This window comes from Nomascus leucogenys, chromosome 20, assembly GCF_006542625.1.
Source record: "Nomascus leucogenys isolate Asia chromosome 20, Asia_NLE_v1, whole genome shotgun sequence".
Classification (NCBI taxonomy): domain Eukaryota; kingdom Metazoa; phylum Chordata; class Mammalia; order Primates; family Hylobatidae; genus Nomascus; species Nomascus leucogenys.
In genome coordinates, this window is record NC_044400.1 from 11702235 (window position 1) to 11718070 (window position 15836).

The following is a 15836-nucleotide window of genomic DNA, read 5'->3' on the forward strand; positions in this document are numbered from 1 at the left end:
TGATAATGAATATCCTTTCTAGAAGTTATGCTCTATAGATTTTGTCTCTGTAATGAGTGTTCAATGTGTAATAGTGTCACATGCTTTTAAATATCCTTGTACTATTTCTTCTGTAAAAAAGCATGTCCTATTCACACCAAATGATGATACAATTTTTTTTCTGAAATATTCCTGTATTATGCATTCAGTATACCTGTGTGTCTGTATGTGTGTCTGTGCATGGTTATATGTGTGTATTGCAGAATAATGAGCCTGGTGTGATGTTTTTGATCTAACATTGAATTATTAAAATATTAAGCATAATATAAAACATAACATATAGAGTACTAACATTTTTCTCTGTGGTAATAAAAGATGAAGGTATACACACACACACACACACACATATATATACACACACACACACAAATTTAAAGGTGTGTTACAAACATTTCCTTCTTTTAGTTAGAGATGTAAACCTACAAGCAATGGCCAAAAAGGAAATAGAAAAATGTTAACTAAAACTCTGAATCATCCATAAAGTGGATTGATAACTCCTGAGTAAAAAGAGACAACTTATACTTAATTATTAGAATTATGCAGTCTTCCAAATTAAAGAATAATTTCTGTTTGGGAAGTTACTTCTCTATAAAAAAAAAATAGCATGTTCATACAGCATCCATAATAAAATGACTATTCTGTTAAAACAAAAGGGGAGTTTCATGTGGTGGAAATATTTTTTCTCTGAGTTTTAATGAAATTTTCAAAATTGAATTTTGGATATTAAATAATGAGCTATGGTACATCATAGTATACAATGATTCTCAAATATTAATGTGTGTAGGCAAGACTTTTTTTCAAATATTGATTCCCCAGGCCATTTATTGGAGGTTCTCAGTCTGTGTGTTTTGAGTTGGACCTGGGAATCTACTTTTTAAGAGACTCTCGGGTGATTCTGAGGCACGTGGTCTGAAGAGCCACTGCTTTGTGGAGCAGAGTCGGGTTATAGCAGCACCATCACTAGGCTAACCTCCTTGACCCACTCTCTTCAGGATGATGTACTGGACTGTTGTTGGGGATCACTCCCACATAGAAGAAGCAGCCATGGACGGTACCCTGAGAAGGATTTTAGTACAAAAGAACTTACAGAGACCCACAGGTATGATTTCTGATACATGCTAAAATATGAAGCAGAATGACAAGTATATTGCTGTTAACAGTTATTTCTAGTGTTGTTGGCAATATAAGTATTTTTACAAGTGGATAAAAGCATTTAGAGTATGATTTTATGAAGTTATTTACATTTCATTTCCTATTTTCTCCACTTGAAAATCAGGTCCTTATAACTGTCAGTTATATTACAGGAATATTATTTGAAACTTGCCTAAGTTGTAAGGCTATTAGTCAGATTTCACAGGCATGAAATTTTGACAGTTTATAGCAATACATTTACATTAGGGTATTTTTACAGATATATGTTAATGAAGTTGGGATATTTGGAAATATTCCTAGAGAATGAGAGATGAAATGAACAAATAGGTGGCTAAATATAAATACCTTATGTAAAAGACAGGTTTGGTGATTTTGTTTTGCCTTTTCATTCAGAGCTCTTTTCAATATGGCTTTAATCTCCCTGGCCACCTTGCCATCTAAGCTACTACTCCAAAGCATCTGTGTTCTCAGGACTGCCCAGGAATTCAGATCTTTCCTGTCTTCATGATCTTTCTCCCATGCCATTTTTCTCCCAGCTCCCCCATCTAGAATGTCCTTCCAACCTTTGTCTACCTAGTTAAATCTTTCCCATCTTGTACATCTAACTTTGGCACTTCTTCAATAAAACATTTTCAGACTACAGGAGCCTCAGGGGCTCTGTGCCACCTACCCTCCACTGACTACACCTCCACAGAAAGGATATAATGCATTGTTTATAGTACATATTATTTAATAATTATGCATTGTAATATCTTTTGTAGTTCAAATTATTTATATTTAGTGCTTATATTATTAATCTTTAATGTGTTTTATACCTTTCCATTCATTTAGATTGTTTTTACTCTTTATGGGGAGAAGCAATATTTGAAATTTAGTCTATTTACATAAATCTGTTTTCATCCCATGCTCATTAACAAATATGCCCATTGAATGTCTATCATGTGCCAGAAATTGTTCCAAATGCTGAAGAAACAATGTGAAGCAAGTTCTAACCCTCATGAAATCTATCTTCCTATAGAGGATAGAATATGTATTTATATATACTGTCACATTGTTATACATGTTATACAGAAAAGCATAGTAAGAGATGGGCTGTCGATGGAGGTACTATTTCAGTTACGATGATCAGAGAATTCATCTCTAGAAGGGGGATATTGAAAGAGAGACCTAACTAAAGAGAGGCAGCAAGTGATGTGAATATGTGAGGAAAGAGCTTTTTAAGAAAATAGAATAGAAAGTTCTGAGTAAGGAATTAGCTTAGCATGAAAACATCAAGAAGGTGAGTATGCCTAGAAGCATATAAACAATTCAAGAGAATGGAAGATATGAGGATGGCAAGGTGACTCAAATGCAAAACTGGATTCTATTCTAGCTTTGAAGAGAGCGATTTGAAGGTATTGGCAAGGTAAGTGGCATAATCTCAAACACAGTTTTTATTTTTAAAATACTTCTTTGGTGTTAACATTTTACATAATCAATAGTATATGTAACATGTTTTTATTTTAAAGAATGACACTGGCAGCAGTTTGTGGAATTACCTGTAGGATGGTACTTAGAAGAGTGCCTAAAATGAGGATTCTTACAAAAGTCATTTATGAAGGAAGTTGTATGCAGAAGCAAGCTATAAAAGACAGAGGGAGAGAAGGGGAAGGAGCCCAGTAAACTGTGTTTCAGGTCGAGGCTAGTCTTGGTTTGAGCCACTATGGTTATGCTTTGGAGCATAAATTTATGACAGGCAAGGGGATCTGCTTTTGATATGCCCCATCAATCATAATTGGCCTTGGGGCTGTGATGTTCCAGACAAAGCTGCTTCAATCAGTTAAGCACAATTATCTAGAGAAGGAGGGTATGTGTGAATCCTCACTGCAAAAGCACCAGTGAGGAATTGGGTACTCCTATTTAGTAAAGGAGATCTGCATAGGCACCACAGTGTCTCCAACACTGGGCCTAGTGACAGATGTATGGATCTGACACTTTCCACGTATTACCCATTCTGCTCAACAACTCTTATGGGTAACTTAGTGATAAACACAACACAGTCCTTTTTCTCACAAAGTTTACGTTAGAGAAAGAAAAAAAAAATGAGGCATATGCAGAATTGTAGTTTTTGCAAAAGGTGATAATTGTGTCATTGTCATGTTTTATAATAGCAGAGTTCAAAAGTGAGAATGATAATCTCCAATAAAGAAAAACTGTGTGAAAAGTGACATTTGAATAAGTACTTGAGGGATAGACAGGTAATCCATCATGAGGAAATTTTTAAAAAGCTCTTCATTGGAGTCAGATACACCTGGTTTTGAATCTCAAGGGATTATTTATTAGCTGTGAGACCTTGGAAATGAATTTATTACCTTCAAACCTTGGCTTTACCAATAGAAAATCAAAAGATTGGCTGGGTGTGGTGGCTCACGCCTGTAATCCCAGCACTTCGGGAGGCCAAGGAGGGCGGATCACCTGAGGTCAGGAGTTTGAGACCAGCCTGCCCAACATGGCAAAACCCTGTCTCTACTAAAAATACAAAAAATAAGCCAGGCGTGGTGGTATGTGCCTGTAATCCCAGCTACTCGGGAGGCTAAGGCATAAGAACTGCTTGAATCCAGGAGGCGGAGGTTGCAGTGAGGCGAGATCCCACCATTACACTCCCGCCTGAGTGACAAGAGTGGAACACCCTTTTAAAATAATATATATATAGTAATAACTTTAAAAATGCCAGATATATGAAATAATATAGTCCTTTGAGCCAGGGGCTCCAATGTAGAGCATATGGATGCTCTGCTGATGTCAGGAATCATGGCACACGTAGAAGGGCACAGGTTGGGTGACATAATATGTGAGAAGAGACCTTAAATGCCAAAGGGCTTCAACATAACTTTTTAGCCAATATTGAGCCATTGTATAATTTTAAGGAGTGATGCGAATAATATGTGCCTTCAAATGACACACTGATTATTATTGTTATTGGGCACCATATAAGACACAATAAAAATATGTTGTTTCAATCAAGTGTGTGGCAGGTGAGCAATGTGTTCTATGACAGCAGGAACATGAAATATTTTGCTGAGGATAATGGCTTCAAGCTGCATCCACATCCCTGTGAAGGACATGATCTCATTCCTTTTTATGGCTGTATAGTACTCCATGATGTATATGTACCACATTTTCTTTATGCAGTCTATCATTGGTGGGCATTTGGGTTGATTCCGTGTCTTTGCTATTGTGAACAGTGCTGCTAATGGACATAGGCATGTGTGTATCTTTACAATAGAATTATTTATATTCTTTTGGGAATATACCCAGCAATTGGATTGCTGGGCCAAATAGTATGAAATATTATTGTAGTACTATCTAATAGTATGAAGTACTATTAGATTATTTCTCTAATAATCAGTGATGCTGAGCTTTTTTCATATGTTTGTTGGCCAAAGGCATGTCTTCTTTTGAAAAGTGTTTGTTCTTGTCCTTTGCACACCTTTTACTGGGGTGGTTTTCTTCGTGTAAATTTGTTTAAGTTCTTTGTAGATTCTGAATTTAGACTTTTGTCAGATGGGTGGATTGCAAAAATTGTCTACCATTCTGTAGGTGGTCTGTTCACTCTGATAGTTTATTTTGCCGTGCAGAAGCACTTTGGTTAAACTAGATCCTATTTGTCAATTTTTTCTTGTTACAATTGCTTTTAGCATCTTCAACATGAAATCTTTGCCTTTGCCTATGTCCTGAATGGTATTTCCGAGATTTTCTTCCAGGAATTTTATAGATTTGGGTTTTACATTTAAATCTTAAATCTATATTGAGTTAATTTTTTGTATAAGGTGTAAGGAAGGGGTCCAGTTTCAATTTTCTGCATATGGCTAGCCAGTTCTCCTAGCACCATTTATTAAATACAAACTCCTTTCCCCATTGCTTGTTTTTGTCAGGTTTGCTGAAAATCAGATGGTTGTAAATGTGCAGTCTTATTTCTGAGCTCTCTGTTCTTTTCCATTGGTCTATGCGTCTGTACCAGTACCATAGCTTTTGGTTACTGTAGCCTTGTAATATAGTTTGAAGTCAGGTAATGTGATGCCTCCAGCTGTGTTCTTTCTGCTTAGGATTATCTTAGCTATACGGGCTCTTTTTTGGCTCCATATTATTATTATTTTTGAGACAGAGTCTTGCTCTGTCACCCAGGCTGGAGTTCAGTGATGCTATCCTGGTTCACTGCAGCCTCTGCCTTCTGGGTTCAGGCAATGCTTCTGCCTCAGCCTCCCAAGAAGCTGGGATTACAGGCACCCGCCACCATGCCCAGCTAATTTTTGTATTTTTAGTAGAGACAGGGTTTCACCATGTTGGCCAGGCTGGTCTTGAACTCCAGATCTCAAGTGATCAACCCGCCTCATCCTCTCAAACTTCTGGGATTATAGGTGGGAGCCCAGCCCGTATGAATTTTAAAGTAGTTTTTTTTTTCTAATTTGGTGAAGGATGTCAATGGTAGTTTAATGGGAATAGCATTGAATTTATAAATTACTTTGGGCAGTATGGCCATTTTCACAATATTGATTCTTTCTTTCCATGAGCATAGTAGGTTTTTTTCATCTTGTGTTTTCTCTGATTCCCTTGAGCAGTGGTTTGTAGTTCTCCTTGAACAGGTCCTTCACTTCCCTTGTTAGCTGTATTTCTAAGTATTTTATTGTCTTTGTAGCAACTGTGAATGGGAGTTCATTTATGATTTGGCTCTCTGCTTGTCTGTTGTTGGTGTATAGGAATGCTTGTGATTTTTGCATATTGATTTGGTATCCTAAGACTTTCCTGAAATTGCTTATCAGCTTAAGCTTTTGAGCTGAGAAGACTGGGTTTTCTAGATATAGGATCATGTCATCTGCAAACAAAGACATTATGAATTTCTCTCCTCCTATTTGAATATGCTTTCTTTCTTTCTCTTGCCTGATTGCCCTGGCAAGAAATTCCAATTCTGTGTGGAATAGGAGTGGTGAGAGAAGGCATCTTTGTCTGTGCCAGTTTTCAAGGGAAATGCTTCCAGCATTTGCCTATTCAGTGTGATATTGGCTATGGATTTGTCATAAATGGTTATTATTTTGAGGTATGAGGAACATGAACTCTTTTGTTGTTTGCTCTGTGCATAGTACCTGGCAGTGTGTGGTACCGGGGAGGTACCCTTGAGTATGTAGGGTTAATGGATGCTGTGTCAGATAAGGATACGTTCCAGCTTGGCATCCAGTAAGGAGGGTATGTAGTATTACATGAGTTTGATTTCAGACTACATTCTTCGATATTTAAAAGCTTATTTACATTGCTTCCCATCTCCCCCAAATTGCAGCAATTTCTAAGAAAATAAATAACTACATACTGGTCCTGGACCACTCATAATTGTTTGATCCATTAAGCAAATTTGTTGGCCAACATAATGTCTCTAGTTAAATAAAGTGGATATGAATGTTAGGATTATTTTGCTGTTATTTGAATTTAGTTTACCAACACTGTCATAAATAGATGTGTGTGTGTATGAAAACATGACTTTAATGTAGTTTCTAGTCTAAAACTCTAGGGAATCTAACTCAAAAAATACTTCTAAAAATTTTTTAAAATTAATTTGACATAATGGTATGTATCCAGTTTTTTTGGCTCCTTTATCACCTCTTAAATCAAGAATATGGTAAATCACACTTGATGGTTATTACTATCTGGTTATTACTATCTTACAAATTTTGGCTTTCCATTAAAACAGAATGTATATAATCTTTTTCTCTATTTCTGAAAAATATTGTTCTCTCCAAGTCCTGCCTCTTAATACTATGGTCATTTCATATAATATTTTTTTTTCTTCATTTTCTTCCAGCCTACAATGGAAATAGGGGAACTAGTAGATCTTAGAAAATTTTAGAGTTTGACAAGAGTGAAATTTTAAAATCCCTAAAATACAAAGTAGTCTTGGTATCAAGGGAGATATACAGAAAATGACTACATAATTAGCTGCATTATCCTGTGTCACTAAAACTTAGTGAGCCTATGTCTGTATCTTTTATAAACCGTTCAAATTGTGATTCTATTATACTTAATTAAAACAAGTATGGCATTTTATTTCAAATTTTCTGTGCTCCTAGTGACTTGGTTCCAAATATTCATCTTCCCCTGTTCAGATAAAAATGAGTTTCTTGAGAATTGATTTTTTCCATTTTATTATTGGTTCTTTATTACAGAGCAAAAGAAGATATGATATTTTAAAGATAGACATGAACTTTTTTCATATAAACTTGATTCTCATCTCTATAACAGGAAAAGTTAGGTGATTCCTTTATTAACTTTTTAATTTAGAAGACTATCTCTTTTATTAAAGGGCTTAATAAAAAATCAAAATTATTGATTTGTGGATAATTCCACTCATCTATAAACTTTGTTATATAATTTTTATCAAGATGTAATTCCATCCAATAGTACAAAATATGGCCAGAGCTGATAAAAGTGGGTATGTCTTAGACAAACCTAGACCAATAATGCAGTATATGACACTTCTGAGAACTTTTTACTGCTTCTGAATCTGAAAAACAATATTGTTGATTAAATTGGATTACATACTCATTGTTTTCTTCTTTTCTGTGATTATCAATATTAATGTTTTTAAGTCTAAAACTAATGTTATCAGGAACAGGTTTTTGTTTTAGCTACTTCTTTATTGTAGCACAGCACATTGGTAGAGGAGAGAGAATCATGTTTTTAACTCTTCTCAGTCAACTGTTTTGAACTATAGGAGCAGCAGCAAAAAACTGGGTAATTTGTGGTTCATATTACTCATAACTCTACATGAAAATGCAAAAATGTATCTTCTAACATGACTTCAAATAGCAAATTAATAATTGAGCAGAAACCAGTAAAACAATGACCACTTGCTTAATTATTATTTTTCAGGATCTGGTCAGGCATGGTACATCTCTATACATTACTCAAGGAACAAAATATTTAGTTTGATTACATGTGAGCTAAATATTTATTTGTATTTAACTGAAAAATTATTCATTAATGATTTCCAACATGGATTATTTCCATTCTTACTAAGTCTTGGTCCAGTTACATGGGAATAAAAGTCTAGCACAGACTCAAAAGTACCTTTCACTTAGTTGCGTTGCCATTAAAATGTACTTCAGTTGCTTATTGAATGTTTTCATTGGGAACACTCTTCATTGCCTAAGGTATTTAACTGCATTGTACTTCCAAAGTATGCAATATGTCATATTTAGACAGTAGCTATGTCACAAAAATTAATCTACAGCAGTGAGTATTTATTATAGAATTCATGAGTCAGATATATTACTCTTCCATATTGAAGGAAGTTTACTTTCTTAGATACTCTATGTGTTGATGATAGATACTGGATGGATTCCAATCACATCAGAGTAGCTGGGATTGTAGGTGCCAGCCACCACTCCCAGCTAATTTTTGTATGAGACGGGGTTTCACCATGTTGGCCAGCTGGCCTCAATCTCCTGACCTTGTGATCCTCCCGCTTCAGCCTCCCAAAGTGGTGGGATTACAGGCATGAGCCACCACACCTGGCTAATATCAATCTTTAGTCACATTAACTTCAGCACGCACACAGATGTCCGATAACACTGTTGGCCAACTCTGAATGGGTGAAAATATATTTTAATTAAATACATGAACCTTGTATCTTCTGAGAACTATACCTTCTTGAAGGGATTAAAAATACAAATAATTACACTAACTCATTTTAAATAATGGTCCAGTAAATGACTTAAATAATGAATTCATTCTCCATATAATATAAAGATGAAAATGGAAATATTAAAGAAAAGTCTATTAGAGAACAGCTAAAATTAAGAAACCATAAATATAGCTGGAAGGGATGTGTAGGGCAGACTTGCCTATGTGAAATAAGACTTTTGCTAGAGTTTGTTAAGTAAATGCCATGTAATCTAAACTCATGTATTTGAGATAAAGATTGAGTTACTTTAATTTTTCTAATTTCTACAGTATCATGAAGGGCACCGGGTAATTTCTTTGATGCTTGAAGACAAATGTCAACTGTAATTATACAATAAGCAAAAGTATGATTTTGAATGTTTCAAGTTTATTTGCACTATTTGTCTTGTGTGTGTTGATTTTGCAGGTTTGGCTGTGGATTATTTTAGTGAACGCATATATTGGGCTGACTTTGAGCTCTCCATCATTGGCAGTGTTCTGTATGATGGCTCTAATTCAGTAGTCTCTGTCAGCAGCAAACAAGGTTTGTGAAGTGCTTTTGTCTTCATTTTTAATTGTAATTGAGAGTGTTAAATACTAATACAAAAATGTAAGTGTGGATACTTTGCATTCAGGATTTTCTTAAATTCTTTCTCCTTTCAACTTATAAGGCTTCCTAGTAATTAAAATTTTCGTTCCTACTGGAAAAACAGAGGCCAGGGCAGAAGTTTGTCCATCTTGACTTGAACAAACATGGCCATTGCTGCCCAGATTCAGAAAATAATTTCATTCTGTGGCTTCCGTGGCTATTCCATTCTGAGCAGAACACTTTTAGTAGTCAAGATCAGCACCTGTGAACACTAACTTTTATTTCAATTGCAATAACAAGCAAACAGTGAGTTACTGTATGTAGCAAAATATCACAGTAATGATTGTTAACCATCCACATAAACAGCGATGCGTCAAAAATGACCATTTAACTCTACCACCAGTGACTGCTTAATCTACTTGTGCTCGTCTGTTGCTATACCGTTTTTATGCCCACCTGTCTGCCTGGCTCCTATTTTTTACTGTCTCATTTTTCCAGCTCCCTTCTGTTCCTCATACTTTTTCTCTGCCTGGCTGTCTCAGTTCTTTCTGCTGAATTTAATTTCTTCCCTTTCGGTTTCACTTTCTTTCCCCTACTTCAACCCCTTCCCACAATTTTTTGTAACCGCAAATTATCATATCCACTTTAAATTTTTATATTTGCATGTTATATATTTACTGAGTATAGCTTTGCTTCCTTTTTAAATAACACAGACAGGGAAGTTAAACAACTAAATCAAATTTTTATTGTGCCTTTGCCTGAAGTGTGTGTTTTGTTTTGTTTTTTAATCAATGGCCTCAGATGAAAAAAAAAAAGTTCACATCCCTATAATTAATTACAAATAATTAATTACAATGACGTTAACTTGTTCTGGCTTTGGTACACATTTTACTATTTCATGAAATAGTGAAGAAAAATATATGAATATAAAGACACTTTATACTTTACAACCTCTAGATAATTAGTAAAATATAAATGTCATTTTATTTGTTATAAATTTCAGTTTCAAAAGTTAGAATAATTATTCTTTCGATAAAATCTCTGAAAATAAGTCACAAGATGTGAAAATAATGGTTACTATTCTTTTTAGACAAACTGATCAGATGAATGATTTTCATTTACCTGTTTGTTTTCTTTATTCTATTTCTGAAATGAACAATAGTAATGTCAAATATTATTTTTGGATTTACTCTTTAAAAATCAACTAATCAGTCATTTGGGCATGTAATTTGATCATTTATTTGATCCAGAACACAAACTGAGTTGTGTAAATTGCCTGTTTTTATACTACAGATAACATTGGCTTTTCTTTTGTCAACTGCATAGCAGAGAAGATTAGTCTGCAGATAATAACCCCCAGAAAATGCTTTGTGATGGTAAAGATGATTAAATGATGATGGAAGTGTATTTTTATGTTTTAAGTAACATGTTTACGATATTGCATATCCTTACTTCAGATATATTAATTCTAAGAACTTCATAGCTAATATTGTAAATATTCCAGTTCTGAAAGTTTATTTTTAAACAGTAATAAGATTTTCAATATCATCTTGGATAAACATATATATTAAAACTTTCATAACTGCCTTTTTAAAATTCCAGGTTTATTACATCCACATAGGATCGATATCTTTGAAGATTATATATATGGAGCAGGACCTAAAAATGGTGTATTTCGAGTACAAAAATTTGGCCATGGTTCAGTAGAGTACTTAGCTTTAAATATTGATAAAACAAAAGGTGTTTTGATATCTCATCATTATAAACAACTAGACTGTAAGTATAATATATTATGAAGTTGTCTATATTGGTAAATTTTTTTCTTACCTCTCTCAAAAGAATATATTTTTAAATATCTTAACTATGTAAATGTCTTAACCTTAGTAAATTAAGTAACATTAATTTTGATGGCACTAGACTTTTTCAATTACCAAGGTCAAAATATAGATAATTCTATTATTTTCATGTCACTAGACTTTTTCAATTACCAAAGTCAAAATATAGATAATTCTATTTCTGCTGTAATCGGGAAAATGTTCAGCATTTGGCCATGTTTTCTTGAAATTAAAATTTACAATAATCTGTTATTCTGTTTCTAAAATTCTTAATAGAACCTTGTGAGTGTATAGACGAACTATACAAGTAAGGAAATTTATTGTTAGCCATTTTGACTCTTATTACCAATCAACAAGTAACTATTATAGTATTAACCTTCCATTCTTAAATATATACAAAAAGAACTCTTCCCAAGAGTTGTATCTTTTCTCTGATTTATTGTATATGACTTATTATTGTTACTCTCCCTCCTAGAAAGGAGTGGGTAAGTCATTGAGGTAATTAAGGTAAATATGTTTCTAACACAGCTATCAAAAACATTGAAGAACAAAGTGAAAAATAATAATATGGCTGAAATTCTAATGATCTGTCTTTATGTATCAGTTCACTCTTCAAGATGCTGTTCAAGGGTTATTTGTAATTACTATTTATGACAAATGAAATGGATTTTATCTTGTTTGGTGCATTTATCTGGAAAGATAATAATTGGTGTTTATTCAAACCAGTTCTCACAACACAGAACAAAATATAGTTTCCTAAAATGTCCTGAAATTTTATCCAAAGTCTTGCTGCTCTTTACCAATAATTTGGCATATAAGGTTCCAAGGTTAATATGAGGACAGTTTCTCTCATCCTCCAGTTCTGTTTAATTTATATTCATAGTTGAATATTGCCACATTCATAAAAAGTAAACGAAACCCTCTTGAGTAGTGGTTCTTCCAGAAAAAAAGCCACTCTCATAGTCACCAGCTCAGCTACCTGGGTGCCCTTTCTGTTTAATTCTGATGAAATAATCTCTAGGAAAGGTCAAAAATCAGCTATGACTGCAAAGGATGCTGATTGGATAAAAATTTAAACAAAAAACATGCACACAAACTCCTACTTGATGGAAAGGAAGCCATTTTAGACATGCTTTTTCAAAAAAAAAGTCGTATTGTTCATCTGTACCTTGAACTGACAAGCTACATATGTATTTTCATCCTTTGTATTAATAAATACAAGGGGGGGGCATTGTTTTTGTCTGTTAGAACAGCTCTGTGAAATAAGCTGTTGAAATGAAGGTTAGATCCCCCCAAAACTTCCATTGGCTTTACTTTCCAACACAGTCCCAATGGTACTTCAGGTTCTAAGACCAACTCTTATGCCAAAAGCAGTTAGTCAGAAGCAAAAGTAACAAAGTATAGATTTGAATAATTTCTTCTCTCTTTTGGAAAATATAAATAAGGCAAACTTACTATTATGATCAGCATTGGGTAATTTTTCTTCACCTATAAAGGAAAATGATGATATTGAGTAAGATACTACCAATGGAAATTTGATGTGATTACTTTTCAACATTGCTAATTAATCATTTCCCCTTATTTAATTTTATGCTTTTGAAGCCTACTGTATCTATATTTACACATTTCTTTGTTTTCTTTTGTTTAACCAGTACCCAATCCATGCTTGGATTTAGCATGTGAATTTCTTTGCTTGCTAAATCCTTCTGGGGCCACTTGTGTGTGTCCAGAAGGAAAATATTTGATTAATGGCACCTGCAATGATGACAGCCTGTTAGGTAGGTATAGTTTATTATTCTGTAAATAATGAATTAATCCTTATCATAAAATTTCACACCTAGTGAAATGGAGTGAAATTATCTGTTCCATCATCAATTTAGCTACCTTGATAGCAGTGGTTCTTGAATGCCTGTGTAAACTGTACTTTTCTCTGAAGAAGACTTTCAAACAATTCATTCTGCATTTATTCACAAAGCAGCATTGAACATTTACAGGCACTTAACAACAGATAGAGAACTTTGAAGTCACTGACAGACCCAAAAGAGATTTTTTTTATAACTCTTCTATTAGATAAGACAATATTTTCTGCTATGGGTTTCAACTCAGCCCAAAAATCCATTTATTTATTCAATACACTTCTATTGATTACCTCTTGTGTGCCAAACACTAACTTAGATCTTGTGTGCCAAACACTAACTTAGAAATTGAGAATTAATTTAGAAACCAAATTTTAGCTTCTTCTCTGTAAAATGGGACTTACAATACTACTACTACTATTACTACTGCTTCTGCTATTACCACAAATAATAATAATATTGAGGGCTGATGAAGAAGGCATAACACTAATGTAAAAACTAAAAACTAACTTAGAAACAAAATGGGTAAGATTTTTTCATTCATGCAGTTTGTATTTCAGAAGCTAGAAGCTGGAATAATCAATAAAAATTGAAACATTACTTCAGATGCTAAATATTAAATAACAAAAAATAAATAAAACACAAAACAAACAGTATGATAGCACAAGGAAAGAAAACATGTCCCTTGAATAGCCAGCTAGACTGACAGTAAATAAGTTACCTCATATTCAAGACATTAGGTATAATGGGGAAAATATTGTTACTAAAAGAAAATCCACACGTAATACTTTTAAAAATTATTTTAATTTTATTCATTCATTCTTACTGAGACAGAGTCTTGCTGTCACCCAGGCTGGAGTGCAGTGGCATGATCTCGGCTCACTGCAACCTCTACCTCCTGGGTTCAAGCAATTCTCCTGCCTCAGCCTCCCAAGTAGCTGGGACTACAGGTATGTGTCACTATGCCTGCATAATTTTGTGTGTGTGTGTGTATTTTTAGTAGAGATGGGGTTTTGCCATGTTGGCCAGCCTGATCTCGAACTCCTGACCTCAGGTGATCCGCTTGCCTAAGCCTCCCAGAAGGCTGGGATTACAGGCAGGAACCACAACACCCGGCCACACATACTAAATTTTATGTCACAGACACAAAGGCAGTGCTCTTTCCAGGCACGGTGGCTCACACATGTAATCACAGCACTTAAGGAGGCAGAGAGCAGAGGACAGCTTGAGCCCAGGGGTTCGAGACCTGCCTGGGCAACATAGCAAGTACCCATTCTCCACAAAAAGGAAAAAAAAAAAATGTAGTGCTCCAAAATCACTGGAGGATCACAGCAAACATTTTCCAATGAGGTACAGACATTATTCACGGCAGGGTTTGTTACCTGTTGTATTTCCCTCCGCTAGAATGCACTCCTCACATGGACTCTGGGTCCTTACCCTCAGTCAGCGTCTCCACACCTCTGCATGATTTTTCTCTTTGTTCTCTACTGAAGGTTACATCCAATTTGAAGACTTCTGCTCTTTATAAGGCACTCAGTGTCTAAAACTATTGTAGTACTTTCATTTAATATGTATTCTTTAAGCATTTGATATACAGAGCCGAAGGGTTTGAAAAGATGAATTGAAGAATAAGATAAGCACCAATAAATAGATATTTATGTGGACAATGACACAAGCCACAGAAGAGACAGAGTTAAAACTATTAGGAGAATTCAGATTATTATTCAAATAGAGGATCAGTCAGAATTTCCTATAGGATATGACATTTAAACATGGTCTGCAAAGGCAGATTGGATTTAGATTAAATGGAAGGAGGGAGGAGGACACTGAGACAGAAAAGCTGTCTGAGAAGTATGGAAACATAGTGGGTAAAGAAAATAATAAGTCATTCATTTTAGTTAGTATGTAGAAGTGTGAAGCCCTGTTTTGGGTAATAAGGTTGGAAAATTCGTAACAGAGAGCTAAGTGTGAATCATGATTGGTATTTTGGATGGGCATTTTGGTGCCAATTATTGAAAAGGGATGCCGTCACGGCCCTGGGATGCTCTCTTCCCCTTTATCCATTCTCCCAATCAGAGTAGCTGTTATCTCAACTGCGATGGGGGAATAAGAGAATCAAGTGAACATTTCCAAATATTGTTAGACTGCATCATAGAGGTAAACTCTGCAAAGGTATCTATTCCACTTAACCTCTCGGAAACAGATCCTTTAACTGTGAACAACTTTTCTGTAGAAATGTCATACCTTCAGCAGTTCCGCCTAATCCCTTACCCATTGCCCTCACAGGTGCCTCCTCTGTACTCTATCTACTTAGAATATTTGGGTGAGAGAGGCATTTAGTAGAGAGATTAGGATAATGCACAGAAATAAACTAATAATGCTACCAAGGGACTTTTACATTGGCTCTGATGTTACAAGTATTGTTTAGAGTCAAGTTTCAGACAGTGTTTGTTGGTTTTCCCTTCCTCTTTTATGTAATCCTCTTCTGTGTAATCCCATGTTTCCACAACCTCTTTTCCTCTTTGTTTGGTCCAAATTATGTATCCAGAAATCTAAACTCTATGAATACCCTGCAAGGACATGACCTAGTGCAGGGCTGAGATGAAGCTTTATATTAGGCCAAAGTCTACCACTTAAATAACTTTGTTGTACTTGGACTCTGTACCTGCCTCCCTT

At 34.8% G+C, this 15836-nt stretch overlaps 1 protein-coding gene across 1 annotated transcript in view; it reads left to right on the forward strand.

Moving 5' to 3' along the window:
- Positions 1 to 15836, forward strand: part of LRP1B (LDL receptor related protein 1B) — a 1933392-nt gene that overhangs the window by 1822707 nt on the left and 94849 nt on the right. Inside the window, exons 79-82 of the mRNA XM_003267617.4 lie at positions 1032 to 1138; positions 9308 to 9424; positions 11072 to 11245; positions 12957 to 13082. Of these exons, the coding sequence (XP_003267665.2) occupies positions 1032 to 1138; positions 9308 to 9424; positions 11072 to 11245; positions 12957 to 13082 (524 nt within the window). The remainder of the gene's footprint in view (positions 1 to 1031; positions 1139 to 9307; positions 9425 to 11071; positions 11246 to 12956; positions 13083 to 15836) is intronic.